This window comes from Aspergillus flavus, chromosome 8 (genome assembly GCF_009017415.1).
Source record: "Aspergillus flavus chromosome 8, complete sequence".
Lineage (NCBI taxonomy): Eukaryota > Fungi > Ascomycota > Eurotiomycetes > Eurotiales > Aspergillaceae > Aspergillus > Aspergillus flavus.
The window spans coordinates 2,733,190-2,754,472 of NC_092403.1; the positions used below are offsets into that span (position 1 = coordinate 2,733,190).

Here is a 21,283-nt window from a genome sequence, read left to right on the forward strand (position 1 = left end):
TATACCCCAATGTTACCACGAATTTTAGGCCAAGGCTGTGGACGACCCCTCCCTGAAAGGGCTCGGAATAAATAGGAACAGGTTATAAGATCATAAATGGGTATGCGAAGTCCTTACCTGGCCGAGTCTGCATGAACGCGATATACGTTGACTTATGTAACTATGTATTGACGTGGCTGCAGCTATGCTAGACCCCTCTTTAGGGTTCGTAAGTAGCACGTGAGATACACACAAAAGATATGATATTCCTGTAGGGCATTTAAAGATCTTGGTTAAGCTATAAACTTTGACCTAATCAGCAAATTTCATCTTCAAATTCATATGATAATATAGAATAACATAAGTTCGTGGCTTAATGTGAAACGCCAACGGTAAAAAATCGCAAGTTGACCCGTAACCTAGATTCGGTCCGTCGTGACGCTTGGCATTGGTTAAGAATATACCCAAGTCGACCTTTGAATGTGAATTACGGTTAACCTATATTTACCTCTGTAAGCTCATCGATTGGCCCTCGGATAAATTCTACGGGGAATAAATACAAGTAGACCAGGATGCCGGATGGAACCCTTTGCAGGGATATGGCCAACAAGCGCCAGTTATCGTACCATTCTAAGCGCCAAACATCAATTTGACACAAGGCAGAATGGGGCCGTTAGAGCGCCTACGATAACTTCGCATATCTACTCTCGGCTTCCTTTTCTTCTCATTTCTTTTTTATTTTCTGTTAAAGCCAAGTTCTCTCGCCCACCAATCCCATGATGACCGACTCATTCAAAGAGGTATCGCAAATTCAGGGTATAGAAGTTGTTCAGGCGGGACTAGAACCCATTCCTAATCAAAACAACCCTCACCATGTCGTCGTGCCTGTGTTAGCCAATGAGTCCGTGCCTCGCGAAAGCAGAATATGTGGGCTACGCAAGATGACCTTCTGGCTTGCTGTAATAGTAGCAGCACTTGTCGCGATCGTAATCGCCTTGGCTGTTGGGCTGGGAGTTGGCCTTACTAGTATGTTTCCAGAGCCACTTCAACATACAAGGGCTTATATTAAACCTTTGCAGGGTCGCATTCTGTGTCGACGCCTCCTACGGCGACCACCAGCTCAAAAAGTACATCAACCCCTTCATCATCGCCCTCATCCACATCGTCAGACACAGCCTCATCACCCAGCACATCAACATCAGCTCCATCACCAACATCCACCACCCTCTTTAACAAAAACACAAACTATACCTGCCCCGATGCCAACAACACTGAAATCAGAAATGTCTCAGGTGGATCGGGAAACTCGAGCTATTATATCTTCTGCGACGCCGATATCAGTTCAAGCTCGAAGAAAGATCTCTCGTCAAGTGTCCAGAGCTCATTCGCGGATTGCCTTGCTCTTTGCAATTCCATGAACAATTTCCAGGATCGAACTGATGTCGGCTGCACTTATAACTTCGAGGGCACGGGCAGTCAGGATAAGGGGACCTGTTGGTGCTTGAGTGGTGGGAATAAGTCCATTATCACGAACGTGGGGAATATGGCTGCTGTGTTGTCTACTGGGAATGCAATATTAGACTTATGATTTAGCGGGGCCTTTCATCCAAGGCGTGGGTTGGCTTTGTTCGATAAAAACCGCATAGAGAAATATAATCAGATGATGCTACACATCACCACATCTTCGCTATAAATCACATGAGTGAAAGGATGGCATGAAATACCTGTGAGCCAGACACGGTAGAGGATAGATGATTAGCGTTTGAACAGCTCTATGAACGGCAGTAAAATGCTTGTTAGGTCACACCTCGGCCCACTCCACAATGAATGCAAGGCTGTTTCGAGGTGGGCCCTGCGAGGCGCCGGCGATAAAAAAGGGTCACCTCGTTGGATCCAGAACGAGGGGTACAAGACGCTAGAAAGCTAGTGCGAGTATCATCATGCTGGACTGATTTCAAATTTGCGGCCAACCTGGCGGTATTTAAATCAAATGTTGTGAATCCCTGGAAGCGAGCTTCTGCCCCTTTCATAATGGAATCTCGCCGCTTGACATTCGACATAATCAAATCACTGGCCTACCATGGCATGGCTCATGTCCCTGGGTTTTGTCCACCTGGTTTCGCTGTTATCTCTAGGTGAAGCCAAGGTATTGAGCGACTTATCGGATGGATTTTGTCGGAGTTACACTTTCGGGGGTATGCGCCTTGATCCACCTCCGCAATGGAAGAGTCATAACGACTAACGAATACAGCGAACATTGTCAACGATGTCCTGTACATGGTAGATCTCGACGGAGGTCTCATTCCCGGAGACACGAATTCCTCGAGTACACGCTCCTCTCCTCGAGCTTTAAACATCTGGTCGTTCCCGCTAATCTTCCAGTAGACAATTATCTCGTGCAACTCGATCTATCCTCCTCCTTCTCGACTGATGACGGCGCAAAATATAAAATGAGCTTGGTCGACAGTGAGGTCCCGAAAATCAAGGGTCAAGCGCTGTGGTCAGACAAGGCCAATACGACACTCTTTACGTATGGTGGGAATTACCTAGACGTCGCATCGGTAGACCAGGGGTTGTGGACATACACTATTGCCGATGGGTCATGGAAATTACAGCAGACAAGTATCAAGCCAGTGCGACTACAGGGAGGGGGTATGTCTTACTCTATCTATGCGTGGCTGGATCTACATTTTAACGTATAGAATAGCATACGTCGATGCGCCCCAGATCCAAGCTGCGTATTGGGTAGACGGGTTTCAAAACAGCGATACAACGCCCGCCATCACCGATAGCACGGTGGACTATGCGACGGGGATGATTCAGTTCAACACAACCACGGGAACATTTACACAGTTGGATGCGCCGTTTGCCCCCGTGCAACAGGGAGCGCTGGTATATCTTCCCATTGGAGAAAAGGGGGTCCTGGTGTTTGTGGGAGGCGAAGTTCCGTCTATCCAGAATGGGATCAATGCAACTTTGACTCCAGTGAGTGTTTGGACTGCAGCATTGCTGGAAACCCCTTACTAAAGCAAAATACCAGAACCAATGGAATTATGCATGGGTCTATGATATTGCAGGGAACAAATGGTACAATCAAACCACTACCGGCAGCGTGGCATCACGAACCCAGTTCTGTGCAGTTGTCGAAAAAGATCTCTCCACGTCGTCGTACCAGGTCTATGTTATTGGCGGAGCGGACTACAAATCGAAAGACTCCCTCACGGACGTGTATGTTCCAATCATTCCATATAGAACAATCCAACCTAACACCGACTCACCAGCTCCTATCTATCGATCCCATCGTTCAAATGGTTTCAAGCCGCGTCGCTGAACAAGCCACGTATGACTCATGTATGTCAAGCGTATGGACGGCAGATATTCGGTGTAGGAGGCCGACTCGCGTGGTCAGACGACGCCGGTGCAGGATGCTATGATATGCCGGCGTTTGTATATGACGCTCAATCAGAGGTCATCCGGACCCAATTCGACGTATGACCCTTTGCCTTTCCTCAAATGTTTAGGATATAAGCTCACCCATCCACAGCCTGGACTATCGACATATTCACTCCCCTCCGCAACAGCCAATGACATTAAATCCTCGCCCTATCCATCGACGTGGGCTGATCCAGCTTTGAAATCACTTTTTGTGCAGAAACCCAACGATACCACTAACTCACCGGATGCGCAACCCGACCCATCAACCAGCACTAGTGGTTCATCGACGAAAGTCGGGCCGATAGTAGGTGGTGTGGTGGGTGGCGTTGCCGGTGCAGCTATCATATTGGCAATAATCTTCTTCGCCCTGAGAAAGCGACGGCGAGATTATCAGAAGGAACCACGGGGTGAAAAGTGGCCAGATAATGCACCGGTAACGATGGGCCGCGTGGGAGGTGAACTACCAGCTGAAGCCCCGCGGCGGGAGTTGGATGCACGCAGCAATGCGCGCAGTGAGTTGCGAGGGACTACAAGGTCAGTTTATGAACTAGATAGAGGCCGAGGAACGGGTGTGTAGGATTAATTTCCGTTCTTGGTGAGCTAGTAATACTTCGTACAGTAGAGTCTTAAACATAATGAAAGGTTCTCAAATTATCAAGACACGGCAGTAGTCCACGAACTGTGCGATGTGGATATTGTGTAGTGTAGCTACTTTATATGGCATCGAGATTTACACCACATACAGCAGATGCTAGGTTATGCTCATCGTCACTTGATGACAAGTAGTTAAGTTACTACTTTGTATATATCTTGATATAAGGCCTCGAAATGCAGCTTTACTCCCCAGTACCAAGGCTTGGAGGATCTCTACCGTCGGCTTCGGGAAAAGTACGACGAGGACTTTGTCATTGGCATTCCCTTGTAATCAGTCCCTGTGGCAGGAACCCGGGTCCAACGACGACATTCAGAGCTTCTGCAAGCTCAACTATGGGGTGACGTTTCCGGTGTTGGCGAAAATAGACGTCAATGGAGGTCAGGCAGCACCCCTCTATCGCTGGCTGAAACAGCAGAAGAGAGGATCCTTGGGGTGTCAGAGGATTACGTGGAATTTTACCGAGGTATTGATTCGAATGTCCTACATGATGGCCGAACAGGAACAGTAACAATATTGCTTAGTTTGCCATTGATCGCTTTAAATGGGCGAGAAGTCGCTGGTCACCAACAACGAAGCCGAATGACATGGAGGCGCGTTTGATCCAATTACTAAAGGAGAAGTGACAATGTAATTAAGCGAGTGGCTATTCTCTCCTATATGTTCCGTCTTTATGTTATTTTAGTTTATTTCTTTGAATTTCCTTTTTTTTTTTTTTTTTCCTCGGTGTGTTTTCTTTCATTCGGCGGGTTTTACCCGAATTGGGCGTCCACCGAAGATATCCAAGCCTACCCCTATTAAACCTATAAAACTGATGCGCCTTTAATAAGTAACGTGGCTACTGCTCTTCGTAAGGGCAATTATATCAATCGACTCAATTCACCGATTGCCATTTTATTATCATGGCTGTTGAGAATGCCATACCGACAACGAGCAGCACCGATGCCCAAGCCCTCCCAGACGAGCCGAAGCCTGCCAAAAAGGGCTATGGATGGCGGTTCTGGGCCATCTTCCCCGGTCTATGCGTCGGGGGCTTGCTGAGTGCTCTTGACACAACCATCCTTTCCACTGTCCTGCCCACCATATCCCACAACCTAGACTCGTAGGAACTATACGTCTGGGCAATCAACGGGTACTTCGTCAGCCAAACCGCCGTTCAGCCTTTATACGGCCAAGTTGCCAATATCTTTGGCCGCCGATGGCCGACCATCCTCTCCGTGGCTCTCTTCGCCTTGGTAAGTGGTCTCGGCGGTGGCGCATCGAGTACGGAGATGCTCATTGCGGCCCGAGTCATCCAGGGTCTCGGCGGTGGCGGAATCAACGTGGTGACAGAGATCATTGTTGCCGACCTGGTGCCTCCCCGTCTACTTCCAATTGGTCCTCGAAGCCACGCCCAAGAAATCCGGCATTGACCTATTCGCCTCCTTCATCCCCATGGTCCCCGGCGCCATCGTCGGCGGAGTCCTCATCACCGTCACAGGCAAATACAAGCCGCTCCGCGTCGCCGGGTTCATCCTCATGGCCATCGGAATGGGCCTGTTCACCATGCTCGATGACCGCACCAACACTGTCCGCTGGGTCATCTACCAAGTGATACTAGCTCTTGGCTCTGGCATTTTCCTCATCGCCACGCTTCCCGCTGTTCTGGCCAGTTTGCCCGAGTCCGATGTCGCGACTGCTACGGCTACCTGGGCGTTTCTGCGTAGTTTTGGTTCCATTTGGTGTGTTTCGATTCCCTCGGCGGTTTTTAATTCGAGGTTTACGGACCTCGTGGGTCGTATTGCTAGTCCACAGTTGCGGGGCGTTCTTGTGGGTGGTGGTGCGTATCAACTTGCTACTAAAGCTTTTATGGAATCGCTGGATGATACGCCTGTGGTTAAGGCGCAGGTGGTGAGCGTGTATGTGGACAGCTTGAAGCTTGTGTGGCAGGTTGGGATTGCTTTTGCTGCGCTTGGGGTGCCTTTGTCTTTGCTGATTCGGAGTCTTGCGTTACGCGATGAGTTGAATGCCGAGTTTGGGCTTGAGGAGACAAGGACAGAGAATGTCGAGGAAGTTAGGGTGCAGTGACCACGTGGAAATATCGGTGTCTCTGAGTTGAGCAATTGTACTAGAATTCCTGTCCCTAGAATGGTCGGAGTATATAATTAATACGATATATTTTAATAACAAGATGAATACTGGTAACACGTAATTAATTGAAACAGTTAAGGATAGTAAAACTTGACTATAAAGTTATAGAGCCCTTGAAGGAAACAAACCACCACAGCTAGTGGTAGTGGTAATACCCGGAGACTAGGCCTTAAGTCTAGGGATTGCAGTGTCCAAACTTAGTAGGTGTTGAGATAGAATAAACCCTTCTTTTACGAAGCGGTAAAATACGACAGGGCTAAATTAGAGGCGGACTAGGCAATAATCCAGGGGTTTTTACGATTATAATTGGTAGATAGTATAGTGGGGCCTAAAATCAATAGGCCTCATTGGCTGGATAATAAGCTAGATTTAGTTCGCTGTACATAGCGCTTAATACTTATTGGAGGAGGGTCCGGTGGAGACGTGATCTCCCTGGTCATGGCCCGCGCCTTAGTGCTTATTCCTTTGGCATAGTATACTGAACTATACCAGGTTCATCATATTTCTTTCATGGTATGCCTGGTCGTAATTTTCTCTCTCCCACTCTCTCCCCTTCTATCGGGCCAGCAACACAATATCCCCCTATCCAATCCTTTCCACATTGACCACACACACAATCCTATCTGATACTATCCATCCTCTAACGGCTCGTGATGCCAAAGTCTGACTGGGTGCAGCACCAGGTCACCAAGGGATTACGTGCAGTGATCGGCCAAGTGTGTCGACATCCCATTCACACGTTTCTGGCGACTGCTCTGATTGCCACAACCACTTATCTCCAAGTTTTAGAAGTCACCTTTCGCGCTGCCAACCGAGGCCTCACCTCCAAGACTGACGCCGCTCCCTTGAACGTCGAGTCATTCCTCTGGGGCAGCCGAAGTCTCCGGGTTGGTGAGACAAGCTCGTGGAGATGGCAGGTAGATGACCTGTCTGAGGCGACTGCTGGCAATGGCCGAGTATGATAAGAACCTTCTTTCTTTTCAGTTCCTTCAATCCCCAAAGCTTGCTTGCGTGCTGACTGCGACCGCGTTGCTCTCGCTTTCTCTCTAACCAGGTCGACCACCACTGGGCTCTTGTCACTCTTACCTTCCCCGTTGCCTCTGCCGATAGCAGCCCCGCCTTAATGAACACACTGCCCGACTCAGTGGGCGCAGAACCGATCACGCCAACCTCCAACTTCTTCACCTCAATCTCCAATGAATTCTCGCTGGCTTACCGAGTTCCGTATACCCAATTGAGCGTTTTTCTAGAGGAGGTGGAATTTGTTGCCTCGGATAAGAAGGATCATAGCTGGGCGACCAGGTCTCCTCACGGAGAGGGCAGGCTTTCACTGGGCCGCTGGCTGGGAAGCTCATGGCTCTCATTCCTTCACCGGGCCAAACACGCCGAGACGGTTGATTTGGTCATCATCGGTTTAGGTTACCTTGCGCTGAATATGACCCTGGTCTCACTCTTCCGAGCGATGCGTCACTTGGGCTCGCGTTTCTGGCTGGCAGCCTCCGTGCTGCTTTCTGGGGCATTTGCCTTCGTGCTCGGACTTGGGGTAACGACAGCCTGCGGCGTACCAGTCGACATGTTTCTACTCTCAGAAGGAATTCCCTTCTTGGTTTTGATCGTGGGATTCGAGAAGCCGATCCGATTTACCCGTGCTGCTCTCCACGCATCGAAGGAGCGCCGGCGTGTCTCGCCGCCCCGAGAGGCTGCCGACAGCAAGGACAACCGGCAGCGCCATATGATCCCCAACACCATGCTAGTCGCAATCAACAGAGAAGGATGGTCCATCATCCAGTCGTATCTACTTGAGATCGGGGCTCTCGCATTGGGAGCGGTCCTCCAGCCACGGGAACGGTTCGGCCAGTTCTGCTTTTTGGCTGCATGGATGGTGCTCTTCGACGCCATCCTTCTTTTCACCTTCTACGCCACCATTCTCTGCGTCAAACTGGAGGTGACCCGGATCCGAAAGCCCAACACCCTGGATCTGGCAGATGAGCAACATGGGCCGCGGATCTTCGGGTACAAGGTCAATGCGACCAGTGTGGCCCGGTGGAAGCTGATCATGGTCGGCGGGTTCGTGCTCGTCAATGTACTCCAGCTGTCATCATTCTTTTACCGCGTTATGGGAGGTTTCATGACCAAAGCTGCTTTTACTCCAACCACCGTCAGTCCACTCAAAGTGGCTGCCAACGGTCTGAACGATATCTATTTGGATGCCCGTGCCGGCGGAGTTGAGACACGGGTAACGGTACTACCGCCGATCAGATATGTCATCGAAGCATCTGGATTGGATGTATCGACCGGGAGACGTCCTGGATTTGACGGCGTATTGGCCGGGCTGGAAACACCCCTGGGCCGACTCTGTCTCATGGGCGCTTTGGTTCTCAGTCTTTACCTCAACAATCATCTGATCCACGCCGCCCGCTGGCATGTTTCTCCTGACGCACCGAAAGAACCTGCTGCACCTGCACCCTCTTCGTCGCCCGCACAGGTCCCTAGTGCTGCATCTCCCCCTGCGCCCCCTTCTCGCAGCTTTGAGGAAATTGAGGCTCTGTTCAGAGCGAACCAGACGGAATCTCTGACCGACGACGAGCTGGCGGAGCTATGTCTCCGTGGCAAGATTCCCGGATACAGCTTAGAGAAGACCTTGGAGAACATTGTCTCAGCAGGATCATCAAGCACAGCAACAACTAGGCTGGAGGCATTCACTCGTGCAGTTCGCATCCGCCGGATCATCGTGTCGCGAACGCCTTCGACTCAGGACCTCAGCGGCGGTATCCAGAACTCGCTGCTCCCCTACCAGAACTACAACTACGAGCTGGTGCACGGCGCCTGCTGCGAGAACGTGATCGGATACCTGCCCCTGCCCCTGGGACTCGCGGGACCCATGGTGATCGACGGTCAGGCATATTTCATCCCGATGGCCACGACGGAGGGTGTGCTGGTTGCCAGCGCCAGCCGGGGCTGCAAGGCGATCAACGCCGGCGGCGGTGCCGTGACGACGCTCAAAGGCGACGGCATGACGCGAGGCCCCTGCCTGGGATTTCCGTCGGCGAAACGCGCCGCCGAAGCTCAGCGCTGGGCTGAGTCCCCCATCGGTCGTCGGGTCCTCACCGACACCTTCAACGCCACCAGCCGCTTCGCTCGTCTGCAGAGCCTGACCTTCGCCCAGGCCGGCACCTACCTCTACATCCGGTTCCGCACCACGACAGGCGACGCCATGGGCATGAACATGATCTCTAAGGGTATTGAGCAGGCTTTGCAGGCGATGACCGCCCACGGGTTCCCCGATATGAACACTATTACGCTGTCCGGTAACTTCTGTGCTGACAAGAAATCTGCTGCTATCAACTGGATCGGTGGCCGCGGCAAGTCGGTCATCGCTGAAGCTACTATTCCCGCCGAGACCGTCCGGAAGGTTCTGAAGACCGAAGTCGATGCCCTGGTTGAGCTCAATACAGCTAAGAACCTGGTGGGTAGCGCCATGGCCGGTAGTATGGGTGGGTTCAACGCCCATGCATCCAACCTAGTTCAGGCCGTGTTCTTGGCTACCGGACAGGATCCCGCCCAGAATGTGGAGAGCAGTAGCTGTATCACGACGATGAAGAAGTAGGTCCCCCTCCCTCTTGTGGTCCCCCTGCTTCCCTTCGATATGGTATGAATTATACTCACATTGAATGCTCTAGTATCGACGGAAACCTGCACATCGCCGTCTCCATGCCCTCCATGGAGGTCGGAACCATCGGTGGAGGCACCATCCTCGAAGCCCAGGGAGCCATGTTGGACTTGCTGGGAGTCCGCGGCGCCCATCCCACCGATCCCGGCGCGAATGCCCGCCGCTTGGCCCGGATCATCGCCGCGGCCGTGCTGGCGGGTGAACTGAGTACTTGCTCGGCCCTGGCGGCGGGTCACTTGGTCAATGCCCATATGCAGCATAATCGGAGTGCGGCGTCGTCGAGGGTGAACTAGCTGCCCCTCAACCAACTTATTCTATAACGAAGGCAAACATGGCAGCCATTACATTTCGGCAACTGTGGGCTTTTCTCTTGAGGATGTACAAAATGTCGAAGATAGGAGCTTAGAACAATACTCACTGCAATAGACCGTTTGATTTATAAATGCTATGATCAACGACGGAAAAGTACATTACTTAGGGAGGCTAGAGTTAAACCAGAAATACAAATAGATATAAGTAAGGTAAAGATTTCTCTTTCTTTCGATCAATAATCAACACCTCGTCTAACCATTCAAACGTCTTGTCATGGACAACCGAAATGGCCGCCACCTTGGCCTGCAATCCACCGGATCCCACTCCCTTGGTCACCCACAGTTTGGCCATTTCAGGATGCAACTGATTGAAAACCTCGAAAATCTTGGTCGCATTTCCCTGGGCGGGAAAATACGCCCAGTCCGCCGCACCGGTGACAAACACCGGGCACTGGACCCGGGCCAAGTATTCCCCCTGCTCTCCATCCCCGCGCAGAGAAAAACTTCTGAAATGCCCGGGTCGCCTGTGCATAAGTCGGCAAACATAACGCAAATCGCGCATGTGCGAATTCAAACCGCGTATGAAAGTGTACTCTGCCCAGTGAGCGGATGACCCGGTCGAAGAAGCGATCACCCAGTCGATCCCAAGCCTTTAGGAAGACGGGGGGAATGCGCGAATCGGCAGTATCCCACATGTCGTAGAATCCGTCCATCGCAATGCACGCTTTGATCCAGGGATCGCCTGCGCCACGAAGTGCAAAATATGCGCCCATTGATTCGCCAAAGATGGATACCCGGTTGAGGCCGAGGTGGAGATGTTGGTTTGCCTTGCTGTATGTCCACAGTCGGTCGAGGACGGGACGGATCACGGCCTCCCAGTCGTGTCGCATATACGCGCCCTCCGGTGCCTGGGCCGGGAAGCCAGCTCGTTGGTCTAGTCGCCGGTGGAAGATCCCCTGACCTGGGCCGTCGAAGGTGAGAACGGCGTACCCGCGTCGGCGCGCGCCTGCGGCGATGTAGAAGTACAGTTCCTCCTGGGTGGAGTCGAACCCGCCGCTGTTGACCACGACGGGAATGGGCTCCGTTAATCCTGCCTCACGCAGCGGCATGAACAGATACGCCGGCAGCATCAGACCGTGCTCGTAGGGAACCTCGAGCGAAAGAACCTCGCCGCCATAGCCCGCGGGGTCAGCGAGCAGAGCAAACCCACGCTAGAAGTTGCGCACGCTGTGCTCCAGCGTCTCCAGAAGTCGGGTGTCCTTGGGCGTGCAGTGGAGCATGTACTCGGCTGCTCGAAAATAGTTCCCTGACCGGATTCATGCCCAACGAGCGGCTGCTTCTGCTTTGCGTCCTGCAGCAACCCAGGCGTCAAACCAGCTCTCTGCATCAGGGGTTTTGATGCAGGCAATTGTCTCGAGACACTTCCCAATCTCGCATCCTTCAAAGGGAGCGGTGCCTAGGACACGGAGGAATTCGAAGTGGAAGAAATCCGAATCAAAGAATGTATACATGGTGAACGGGACGTTGAAACCTCAAACTGCGAACCGAGAGGACAAGACCAGAACAATCTCTACCCGTAATATTACCGCTGAGCTCAAGATGGGGAATCATTCGGCGCTGAACAGGTTCGGCATCGGCGTCCGATGCTTGTTTCGCTGGGGCTGACTGGGGCTGAATAGACGGTTTATGCGTAGCCTTTCGGCTTCACTGCCCCAAAGGAACCACGACCAACAACGATACCTCCGAACAAGACCGAGTATCAATAGTAGTATAGTATGTCTTCAGTGATTCTCAGCTCTAATAACTACTATATTTGTATAAGGTTTCCAGATCATCTGGCGCAATGCTCCTCAGTTATGAAACGATAGAGCGTACATCGAGATTTCTTTCACTCCCCCCATTCATCAACTGAATATGGATACCAAAGTTCCTGAACCTATTGCCATTATCGGGAGCTCTTGTAGGTTCCCTGGTGGAGCCTCTACTCCCTCCGAACTGTGGAAGCTGTTGCATTCTCCCCGCGACCTCCTTCGCCCGATTCCCGCCTAACGATTCGACCCAGCCGGCTTTTATCATCCCAATGACGAACACCATGGTGCTTCAAACGCGCAGCATCCCTATCTCCTGGAGGAAGACCCCTGTGTCTTCGACGCCCCCTTCTTCTCCTGGAATGCCCGCGAGGCGGAGGCCATGGACCCTCAACACCGGGTCCTCCTGGAAACCGTGTACGAATGTCTAGAGAATGCAGGAACCAGCATCCAGGAGCTGCAGAACACCCAGACGGGAGTCTACGTTGGCCTCATGACCAACGACTACCACGACATCCATCTTCGTGACATGGAAACAATTCCCAAATACAGCGGCACAGGCACCACGCGAAGCATCCTCAGCAACCGCGTCTCATATTTCTTCAACTGGAAGGGCCCCAGCATGACAATTGATACGGCCTTTTCATCATCATCACTGGTTGCCGTACATCCCGGCGGTGCAAAGCCTGCGGTCAGGAGAGACGCCTGTGGCGATTGCAGCGGGCGCGAATCTGATATTCGGGCCCGAGATGTACATCATTGAATCAAAGCTGCACATGCTCTCAACCCACGTGCGATCCCAGGTGTGGGACGACAAGGCAGACGGGTACGGCCGTGGAGAAGATGTTACTGCGGTTATGCTCAAGACTCTCTCAGGAGGCAGTTATATCAGGACGACCTGGCTCAGGCTGTCAGCCCGTATTGACCAGTGGCATGCAGAAGCGTGTGGGTCTAGCGGAGGAAGACTCAGCACCTCCTTTGTGGCTAAGCAACCCCCGGTTCTCGCATATGAAGTGGGAGGATAAGAAAGTGCTGCCCGGAGAGGCGACCACCGCTGCATCTGCCAGGATTCCCGTGATGGATCAGCTCAAGGCCGCCACACAAGTCGCCCAGGCCGAGTCGATTCTTTGTACATCGTTTGCCACTCGTCTCGCAGCCATACTCCAGATGTCGGCCGATTCAATTGCCCAGGACACCCCCTTGGTGGAAGTCGGTACGTGTTCTTCTCCTGTATTCTAGTTTCGACATGTGAACCCAGATATGCTAACTAGCCTTGCTAATTTAGGAATCGACTCTCTTATTGCGGTAGAGGTGCGCTCCTGGTTTCTCAAGGAGCTGAATGTGGATGTGCCAGTTCTGAAGGTTATTGGGGGCGCATCCATTCGGGACATCTGTCGCGATGTTCTGGATAAGTTGTCTCTTACGTTTGACGCTTCTGAGAGCCCCAGTGAAGCACCCAACGACAAACCAGTGAGCGTGACAACGGTTGATCAAGGCAAGTCTCCCTTTGTGGGTGTGGTGGAGATAATAGACTTGGAGAGAGGGACAATTTCTCAAGGTGAAGAGTGATTGTTTTGTGTCATAGTTTAGAGTATCTTCTATTGACGCCAATCGCTGTTATATAGATAAATCCAGTATTGATGCCTCTCCTACCACATCATCCACAGAGTCAGTGTCGGAGGACAGGAATACCCCTACACCAAGTGAAGGTATTCGATCCCTCCTCCACCCCGAGATCTTCCTGAAAAACTCTGACTTTGATACTTAGATTAGATACGGACGACGTGTCCAGCGAATTTGATCCTCGCAGTGATGGCTTGAGCTTGATTAAAGATAATATCGCTCCCCCATCATTGCAGTCGCTTGCAGTGATTCGATCGGCCCCTCTATCTCACGCACAAGAGAGGATCTGGCTTGCCCATCGGTATAGTGATGATTCCTCAGCATACAATGTGGCGTTTGCTTGGAAACTGCAAGACCACTTGGACTGTGACCGCTTTGAAGCTGCAATCCAAGCAGTTATCCAGCGCCACGAGGCCCTGCATACAGCCTTTCGAGTAAATTCAACCACAGGCGGGCCCGAGCAATTCACTTTCTGTCGGGAATGATTCGTACTCGAAAGAAAGACTATCGCCAATGGGAGTGATATTAATGCTGAATTTCTCGACGTCCGCGACCATGTGTCTGATCTTGACAACGGTAAGACTCTGAAAGCATCCATCCTGCAATTGTCAAGAGATACACACGTCTTTATGCTTTGCTATCATTATATTGTCATGGATGGAATCAGTCTCCGGACGTTTCTGGGCGATCTCAATCAAAGCTATATCTCGCCGGGTGTATCACAACCAGCGTCGCAGTACCTAGATTATGCCATCGCAGAAAGAGAGCAGCTCAAAGGCCAGGCCATAAAGGATGATCTTGAGTACTGGAAGGAACAGTTTGAAACACCAGTGGATTGCCTGCCTCTCCTACCGTTCTCCCGCGTCCAATCTCGACCTTTCTTGAGCATCTCCGAAAGTTTCACGGCCCATGCCTTTATTAAGAAGGAGACTGTGGCCAGAGTGAAAGAGTGTAGTCGTCAGTCTGGGTCAACCTCCTTCCACTTCTATGCCGCAGCCCTGCAGGTCCTTTTCTTCCAACACCTTAATAGTTCAGTTGACGATTGTGCATCGGAATTGCTGATGCAAACCGGCACGACGACCGATATTTCGACACCGTGGGATTCTGTTTGAATTTGCTCCCGTCAGAGTCCGTGTTTGCGGTCAGGATACTATAGCACAGCTGCTCAAGAAGACTAGAACATCCATGTACGGGGCCCTCGCGCACTCTGAGGTTCCATTTGGCGTTCTCTTGGAGGAGCTCAAAGTCCCACGCTCTTCCACATCCAGCCCATTGTTTCAAGTACTCCTGAACTACACCCTCGGCATCCGTGAAATGTCTACCTTTGCGTCCTGCGAAATGGACATGGTGGGAGTCGAAGACGCAAGAAGTGGGTGTGACCTGGTTATCAGCATTGTTGAGACCGCGGGTCAGGACACAGCCCTCTCCTTCACGATGCCGCCTTCTCTGTATCTGGACCAGGACTGTGCCCGTCTGCTTGATATATACGTTGGCTAGTGGCCCAGATATCAGAGCTTCCCCATAGTATTGTTAGCGAGGTTGATCTGCACCCCCAGTTTGATCCAGCGCTGATATCGGAAATCGGCAGCGGTGGAGTAGTCGAAAGGTGGGAAGGTTGGGAGACGACCGTTTCCCAGCAGGTAGATGTGGCATCTCAACGATATCCTGACAACATCGCTGTCAAGCTAGGCTTCACAAACACGGAAATCACCTATGACATGCTCAACGAACTAGTTGGTAGGGCCGCGAGGGCGCTTAAGGATCTCGACGTTGGAATTGCTACCAGGGTAGCTATTCTCTGTGAACCTTCAGCCGACATGATCGTCTTCATTCTCGCCATCCTCCGTGTGAGCGCTGCGTACGTCCCTCTCGACTCCCGCAATTCCCATGAGCGTCTGTCTTCGATCATTGGTGACTCGTCGCCTCGTCTTCTGCTTTCCGACAGCAGACTGGGCGAATGCGCTTCCCTCCTAGGCGAAGAACACATCATGCCTGTAAGGTTGATGGAAACGTTACTTATAGCAGATTCCCCAGATGGTCCGTATGAAGGAAATGTATCTCACCCAGATCATCCGGCTTTTGTTCTCTACACCAGCGGTTCAACGGGTGCTCCAAAGGGAATTATACTGGATCATCTCAATTGGGTCAACCAATTTGCTGCAGTCACTCAGGAATACGGACTCGCGCAGGAGAAAGTGCTGCAACAGAGTTCTCCAGGCTTTGACATGGCCATCGAGCAGGTGTTCATTGCTCTTTGGTAACGGCGGCACAGTTGTCGTGGCTCCCAGCTCCTTTCGAGGGGACGCGGTGGAGCTCGCGCGGCTGATCATGGAGGAGCGTATTACCTACACCATGGCGCTGCCTTCCGAGTACTCGTCCATGATTCATCATGGCGCGGGCTGGCTGCGACGCTCTAGCGAATGGAGATACGCGTTTTCTGGCGGGGAGAAAGTGACCGATCGCCTGCGGGACGAGTTTAAATCCCTTGCCCTGCCGGCCTGTCCAATTTGTCAGAGTCGGATGTGATTTACCGAACTGGAGACCGTGGACGACTCCTAAATGACGGGTCTCTAGTGTTTCTCGGAAGACTTGAAGGTGACTCCCAGATCAAACTACGCGGACAACGCGTTGAACTAGATGAAATCGCACATGCACTGCTCCTAGTATCCAAAGAGAAACTCGCCAATGCGCACGTCTGTGTGCGTGGAACTGGCACCGATACGTTTCTCGTGGCCTTTGTGGTGTTTTCCAATGACCCTCTAGACGAGGAAGTAGACCGAATAACTTACCTGAAGCAGCTGCGCCAGAGGATTCCTCTGCCCCGATATATGTGCCCCTCAATCATGATTCCCCTGCAAGAACTACCACTTAGCGTCAATGGAAAGGTCGACAGAAAAGCCCTTGACGCAATTGTACTGCCTGACTCATCCGTCGACGACCAGGTGTTGGTAGATCTCGACGCGGATGAGGTGACACTCCTTGGAATGTGGCAGGAGGTCCTACCAGACACGGCGGCAAAGGGCCTTAAGGTCGCCAAGGACACTGATTTCTTCGAGGCTGGAGGCAACTCCCTTTCCCTAGTGCGGCTGCAGTCATTCATTAAAGAGCGGCTAGGAATCCAGCTCCCCTTGGTGGAGTTGGTAGAAACCTGCTCACTTGAAGCGATGGCTCGGCGACTCTGGTCAAATCATTCGGTTTCTTCAAGCCATTTTGCGTGGGAGGACGAGGCATGCGTACTGATATCAGATCAGGATTTGGAGCACGCTAATCTTGAAGCTGAATCTGCCAGTCTAACTGGCGATGCTGGCAAAATCGTGATCCTCACCGGCGCCTCCGGATTCCTTGGGAAGCAGATTCTCCAAGGTCTCGTTTCGTCTCCTACAGTATCCGAAGTGCACTGTATTGCTTTCGCTCTCAAATGTCCATGAAGAAATTAAACGCGAATGGGTCTTCCAAGATCATCGTCCACACCGGAGACCTGGCTCTTCCCCGTCTGGGGCTAGACATCACAACGGCTCGGTCACTTGCATCAAGGGCCAACATCATCGTCCATAACGGTGCTGATGTGTCTTTCCTGAAATCTTACAGCTCACTGAAAAAGGCCAACGTGGATTCAACCGCCGAACTTGTTCGCCTCGCAAAACCTTGTCACATCCCCATCCATTTCGTCTCCTCGGCCGGTGTCGCAGGATTCGTTCCGCGCAATGAGCTGCCCCTTCGTGAGGTGAGTGTAGCTGCCTATCCACCACCTAGGGATTCGAGTGCGCACGGCTATCAGATCGCAAAGTGGGTGAGTGAGCGTCTCCTTGAAATGGTAAATCAACAATACGGTCTTGATATCGTCCTGCATCGACCAACGGGGATTGTAGGGGAAGATGCTCCCGACGCCAACATTCTTGGCAATCTTCTTCACTATTCGAGGCAGCTAGAGTTAGCACCGGACATGGATGGTTGGGATGGTTATCTAGATTTGGTTGACGTGGAAGCGGTAGCGCAACAGATAGTGGCTGTTTTGGAGTCACCAAACGTCTCTGAAACTGGAGTGCGTGCAGTTCGTGTGGTTCACACTTGCAACCCCGGTGCCTTTCCAGTTCATGAACTGGCAGAGTACCTAGGAAGAACACGGGGAAAGCCGTTGGGCACATTGCCCATGACCGAGTGGATTGGTCGTGCCATGCAGGCTGGAATGAATGAAATGGTAGGGTTGTATTTGCAGGAGGTGACCTCCAAGCGCCTCAGCTGGTATCCTCCGGTGGTGTCAGACTCTGTCAACTAGAAGTATCTCTCTTTTGTTTCCCTCAAAAGCTCCTGTCAGATTTGAATAGTTTATCAATTCAATAAGCTTCATAAGCACTATGGATCGGTAAATACGGGGAATATGGGTCATGGAGAACACTGTCGTCTGTGTCTGGGGCTCTGGACGATTCTCCTGAGAAAGAGAGCAATTCACTATTTTCAGATGCATACAGGACATGCCTCGATCTGGGATGAATAAATATCCATACTTCGGAAGGCGATCGCAGGTGGACTCTGAGCGCCGATACCAGAACCGGACAATTCATTAACTATGCATCTCTTGTTGATTCAGTGCATGTCCTGCTCCCCTTCTCATCCACCAATCGCGTTGCTGTCTGTTATTAACTGATTCTAGGGATGAAGGATCATCGATAGAAGATCTGCAGTGTGCAGCCTGGATCCCAGTGGTCTGGGTTAAGCACTAATGTATTCTCCGCTATCTCCGTCTTTCCATTCATAATATATACCAGGAGGGGCCCATGCATGCAGCTGTCCCTGGTAAGTGCAAACAGACCAAACTACAATTCCTGTCTGGTCGGTCAGCTGGCATGGGACACCCAGCCGATGACGTCGATATCATTGTCTATTTCTATAGAATTTACGATGGTCGACTTCCAAGAGCCGGTGGGACCTTCAGAGCTATTTGGAATACGAATCCATTGCACCCAAGTCCTGGTGGCCTGAAACGCGACGCAGTTGCGTCGTAAAACAGCCTGGCAGCACTTATGTGACATCTCTCGACCTGGGACAGCGGAAAGGCTTCCGCGGCGTCGTGTACGGCGGAGGTACCTGGTCTGCTCTGCCGTCGAACGCGGACAGCCATAGCTTGAATTCCGGGCTAGGGTCTTATAACAAGAGAGTCATATCGCCTTGATAAGATCGTAGATGTGGTGCGACAACGCCGAGGTCCGCGGCTGCAACAGTAAAATGTTAAAATTTACATATGTTCAAGGAATGTTTCCGAAACACCAGTTGCATCTCAGATGAGCACAGCCGCTGCCTCGCACAATACCTGCAGAGATTTTTTTTACTTTTTGTCGCTATGTGCTTGCCCTTTTCTTTTCTCTGTTGTTTCTTCTAATGTGCGTTTTATCTTTCTGTATGCCTTCGCCCCGCTGTAGGACCTTAGTATTATTTCCCCAATAATGAAAAGCAGAAAACTTAGAAGGCTCAATTGAACGTCAAAGATGTACATACAAAGGCCGAAGGTACTAACGAGAATAGAGATGAAAATGGTGTCGAGCCGAAAAAAGAAATGGAAAAAACAAAAGGCAATATCTTCGGCGCAATAGAGAATTTTAAAGTCAAACCTTCAAATCGCATCATACCATCGTACACGCCTATTCTCCATCCTTATACCTCAACATTCAGTACAATTTTGGTCGGGCGTGTCCCACAAAACAGTGCCGAATAAGGAAGCCCTTGCGCGATCAGCATATCCATCACCAGATGCAGTCATTCGTGGGTGGCTGATCGAGCAAGACATGAGATGGCCGAGGCATCTTAAGCCGCCAGGAGGGGCTCCTTCTCCGCGTTCAAAGCAGGATGCTCAATCGACTCCGCCACAGCCACGGGCTCCTCCTTCACAGCAACGGGCTCCTCTTTAGGTGCCTCTGGGAAATCCGTAGTCTTGAATACGGGCTCGGTGTCGATCTCCTTTTTGATAACGGGCTCGGGGGTGGAGACCTTGGTCATCTGCGGAGACACGGAGCGACGCTGACCGATGTATTCCTGGGCCTTGGCGCTGTAGTCATCAACGTACTGCTTCATCAAGCCCGTCGCATGGGAGGTACGTTCCTCGGCAAGGTCCTTCAGTTGGTGGGCCTGGGAGTTCACAACTTCTTGGATGTTTTCGATCTGTGCATCGATGACTTCACGGTTGTTCATGTAAACCAGAGGTCCAATGTAAGCAATGGTAACGGCGATCAAAGACAGGCCCCAGAATGGAAGCCATTTGATCAACCAGTAGGCGCTGAAGGCGGCAGCAAAAGCCTGTACCGGTGAGAAGTTTATTAGCTTAGGGCACATCCATATCGATACTCCCATAACTTACAGCGACAGTGTGGACGATGTTCTCGGCGAACAGGATACGCTGAAATTCGAGGAGCACGAAGTTAAGAAGCTGCTCGAGATCCTCATAGACTCCCTCGATGGTCTCCTTCGGGATGGTGTAGTATTTACGAGGGCGGAAAGAGCTTGCGAGGCCCTGCGACAGCACGAGTCTACCACCGAGCTCGGCGGCAGCGGTGACTAGACAGGTCAATTACTGCCCAGCTTATATCACACAGGGGATCGCAACTCACATCCTAAAGCCACATAGATGAACTTAAAGAACCAGCGAAGCAGAGGCAGGTAACGGGCGGCGAAAATAAAAGTCACGACGGTCGCAAATGAAACAGCAGTAGCTCGAGGTTGTTCCCACTGGTTACGGGTTAGGTTTATAGTGCTCATCACAGTGCAATGGCTCACTCACGCTCAGGAGGCTGTACAACAGGGAGTGGTAGTCTGGAACGAATTAGCTGTGTTTTTGTGGCATTGTGGACTATCTTCACCACATACAAGTCAGGTGTTGGCCGGTCGCAGTTGTGGTCGAGGGCGTCACACGAGCGTTTTTCAATTCGCGTAGCTCTTGTTCGGTACGGGCTGCCTCCGACTTGATGTGATCAACAACGGGCCCTGTTAAGGAATTAATCAGGTCAATTGTCCTTTTGCCACTGGTTATTGAGCAGCGCGGGTGTTGTCTAATTACCATTAGTTACGGCATTTTTGACACCTAAGGATAAGCGTTAGCTTCGGATTGTGGAACGTTTCCGATGGCCCTTCTCGGGGAATTTTGAATAATAACTAAGATACAGTCAGCTATTGCTCCTTCGCAAGTCAATCGCTATCCGATGTCATTCCCACGTACCTTACTGCTTCCATTGGTGTCGGGATAGCTCACCTCACCGGGTCTTGTGCTTTCGGCCATGTCGGAAAGATGTTTGTGCAGCGCTGAAGCTGGGTAAGATAAGAAAACGCAAAAAAGAGAAAGGAGAAAGAAGGATTAAAATAATGACCACTTCTCGGGTGGAGGAATTGAAGGAATTAATGAAGAAAAGAACGAACGAAAGAGAAGAAAAGAGGGGGCGCAGGGTAAGAATCTGGGTGACCTGTGAGGGAGGAGAAGATAGGAGAAGGTGAGTGAGGGTGATGCAATTGACAAGCGAGAGTCCCGGGGCCTGAAAGGGTCGTGTGAGGGAAACCGACTACTGTTCTGACTTGCGTCAACTCCGCTTTCTTTTTTTTTCTTTTTTGCTGTTAAGTTCGGATGGTCAAAAAGAAATGCTGTTAATTAGTTTGTTGATTGTCTTCGCAGATGTAAGAGTATCTCCAAGGTTGT

General features: G+C 51.3%; 9 protein-coding genes across 9 annotated transcripts; 7 read left to right on the plus strand and 2 right to left on the minus strand.

Moving 5' to 3' along the window:
* Window positions 1-402: 402 nt before the first annotated feature.
* On the plus strand, window positions 403-1,660 carry F9C07_2287702 (uncharacterized protein). Its single transcript, XM_071510925.1, has 2 exons — window positions 403-1,005; window positions 1,059-1,660. Exons 1-2 carry the CDS (start codon window positions 756-758, stop codon window positions 1,565-1,567), a joined length of 759 nt encoding a protein of 252 aa, XP_071367506.1. The 5' UTR covers window positions 403-755; the 3' UTR covers window positions 1,568-1,660.
* F9C07_2175774 (uncharacterized protein) lies at window positions 1,661-4,072 on the plus strand. The gene is made up of 7 exons (XM_041295742.2): window positions 1,661-2,174; window positions 2,231-2,305; window positions 2,365-2,631; window positions 2,687-2,964; window positions 3,020-3,207; window positions 3,261-3,468; window positions 3,524-4,072. The coding sequence occupies exons 1-7, from the start codon at window positions 2,060-2,062 to the stop codon at window positions 3,989-3,991; spliced, it is 1,599 nt and encodes a 532-aa protein (XP_041150880.2). The 5' UTR covers window positions 1,661-2,059; the 3' UTR covers window positions 3,992-4,072.
* Window positions 4,073-4,712: 640 nt separating this feature from the next.
* Window positions 4,713-6,133, plus strand: F9C07_2224625 (uncharacterized protein; the record flags this gene model as incomplete). Its single annotated transcript, XM_071509755.1, has 3 exons — window positions 4,713-5,168; window positions 5,211-5,355; window positions 5,399-6,133. Exons 1-3 carry the CDS (start codon window positions 4,969-4,971, stop codon window positions 6,131-6,133), a joined length of 1,080 nt encoding a protein of 359 aa, XP_071367507.1. The 5' UTR covers window positions 4,713-4,968.
* A 716-nt stretch (window positions 6,134-6,849) lies between these two features.
* On the plus strand, window positions 6,850-10,159 carry F9C07_13027 (putative hmg-CoA reductase; the record flags this gene model as incomplete). The annotated part of the gene is made up of 3 exons (XM_041295741.1): window positions 6,850-7,152; window positions 7,251-9,799; window positions 9,877-10,159. The coding sequence occupies 3 exons, from the start codon at window positions 6,850-6,852 to the stop codon at window positions 10,157-10,159; spliced, it is 3,135 nt and encodes a 1,044-aa protein (XP_041150879.1).
* Window positions 10,160-10,355: 196 nt separating this feature from the next.
* Window positions 10,356-11,688, minus strand: F9C07_2111149 (Alpha/Beta hydrolase protein; the record flags this gene model as incomplete). Its single annotated transcript, XM_071509073.1, has 3 exons — window positions 10,356-10,701; window positions 10,754-11,388; window positions 11,539-11,688. The coding sequence occupies 3 exons, from the start codon at window positions 11,686-11,688 to the stop codon at window positions 10,356-10,358; spliced, it is 1,131 nt and encodes a 376-aa protein (XP_071367508.1).
* Window positions 11,689-12,091: 403 nt separating this feature from the next.
* Window positions 12,092-13,554, plus strand: F9C07_13024 (putative PKS-like enzyme; the record flags this gene model as incomplete). The annotated part of the gene is made up of 4 exons (XM_071507939.1): window positions 12,092-12,137; window positions 12,240-12,736; window positions 12,862-13,198; window positions 13,244-13,554. 4 exons carry the CDS (start codon window positions 12,092-12,094, stop codon window positions 13,552-13,554), a joined length of 1,191 nt encoding a protein of 396 aa, XP_071367509.1.
* A 1,239-nt stretch (window positions 13,555-14,793) lies between these two features.
* F9C07_2048057 (uncharacterized protein) lies at window positions 14,794-15,812 on the plus strand (the record flags this gene model as incomplete). The annotated part of the gene is made up of 2 exons (XM_071508554.1): window positions 14,794-15,096; window positions 15,165-15,812. Coding segments are annotated over 2 exons (951 nt in total), but the record flags the coding sequence as incomplete, so codon positions are not given.
* A 21-nt stretch (window positions 15,813-15,833) lies between these two features.
* On the plus strand, window positions 15,834-17,884 carry F9C07_2206278 (NRPS-like enzyme; the record flags this gene model as incomplete). Its single annotated transcript, XM_071509631.1, has 6 exons — window positions 15,834-15,865; window positions 15,897-15,977; window positions 16,026-16,117; window positions 16,183-16,637; window positions 16,701-17,000; window positions 17,039-17,884. The coding sequence occupies 6 exons, from the start codon at window positions 15,834-15,836 to the stop codon at window positions 17,882-17,884; spliced, it is 1,806 nt and encodes a 601-aa protein (XP_071367511.1).
* Window positions 17,885-19,051: 1,167 nt separating this feature from the next.
* On the minus strand, window positions 19,052-21,038 carry F9C07_13021 (Reticulon-domain-containing protein). Its single transcript, XM_041295729.2, has 7 exons — window positions 20,818-21,038; window positions 20,654-20,677; window positions 20,464-20,580; window positions 20,378-20,409; window positions 20,208-20,325; window positions 19,958-20,154; window positions 19,052-19,896 (listed from the first exon to the last, which is right to left on the minus strand). Exons 1-7 carry the CDS (start codon window positions 20,870-20,872, stop codon window positions 19,408-19,410), a joined length of 1,032 nt encoding a protein of 343 aa, XP_041150876.1. The 5' UTR covers window positions 20,873-21,038; the 3' UTR covers window positions 19,052-19,407.
* Between the last annotated feature and the right edge of the window lie 245 nt (window positions 21,039-21,283).

What these genes read in the sequence shown, in the direction of transcription:
- F9C07_2287702 (XM_071510925.1), top strand. Translation starts at nt 756, where the DNA reads ATGATGACCGACTCATTCAAAGAGGTATCGCAAATTCAGGGTATAGAA. An exon ending in GCTGGGAGTTGGCCTTACTA is followed by an intron (nt 1,006 to 1,058) that starts GTATGTTTCCAG and finishes AAACCTTTGCAG; the next exon opens with GGTCGCATTCTGTGTCGACG.
- F9C07_2175774 (XM_041295742.2), top strand. Translation starts at nt 2,060, where the DNA reads ATGGCATGGCTCATGTCCCTGGGTTTTGTCCACCTGGTTTCGCTGTTA. An exon ending in CGGAGACACGAATTCCTCGA is followed by an intron (nt 2,306 to 2,364) that starts GTACACGCTCCT and finishes ATCTTCCAGTAG; the next exon opens with ACAATTATCTCGTGCAACTC. An exon ending in TCATCCGGACCCAATTCGAC is followed by an intron (nt 3,469 to 3,523) that starts GTATGACCCTTT and finishes ACCCATCCACAG; the next exon opens with CCTGGACTATCGACATATTC.
- F9C07_13021 (XM_041295729.2), bottom strand. Translation starts at nt 20,872, where the DNA reads ATGGCCGAAAGCACAAGACCCGGTGAGGTGAGCTATCCCGACACCAAT. An exon ending in GACCGGCCAACACCTGACTT is followed by an intron (nt 20,410 to 20,463) that starts GTATGTGGTGAA and finishes AATTCGTTCCAG; the next exon opens with ACTACCACTCCCTGTTGTAC. An exon ending in TGTTGTACAGCCTCCTGAGC is followed by an intron (nt 20,326 to 20,377) that starts GTGAGTGAGCCA and finishes ACCCGTAACCAG; the next exon opens with TGGGAACAACCTCGAGCTAC.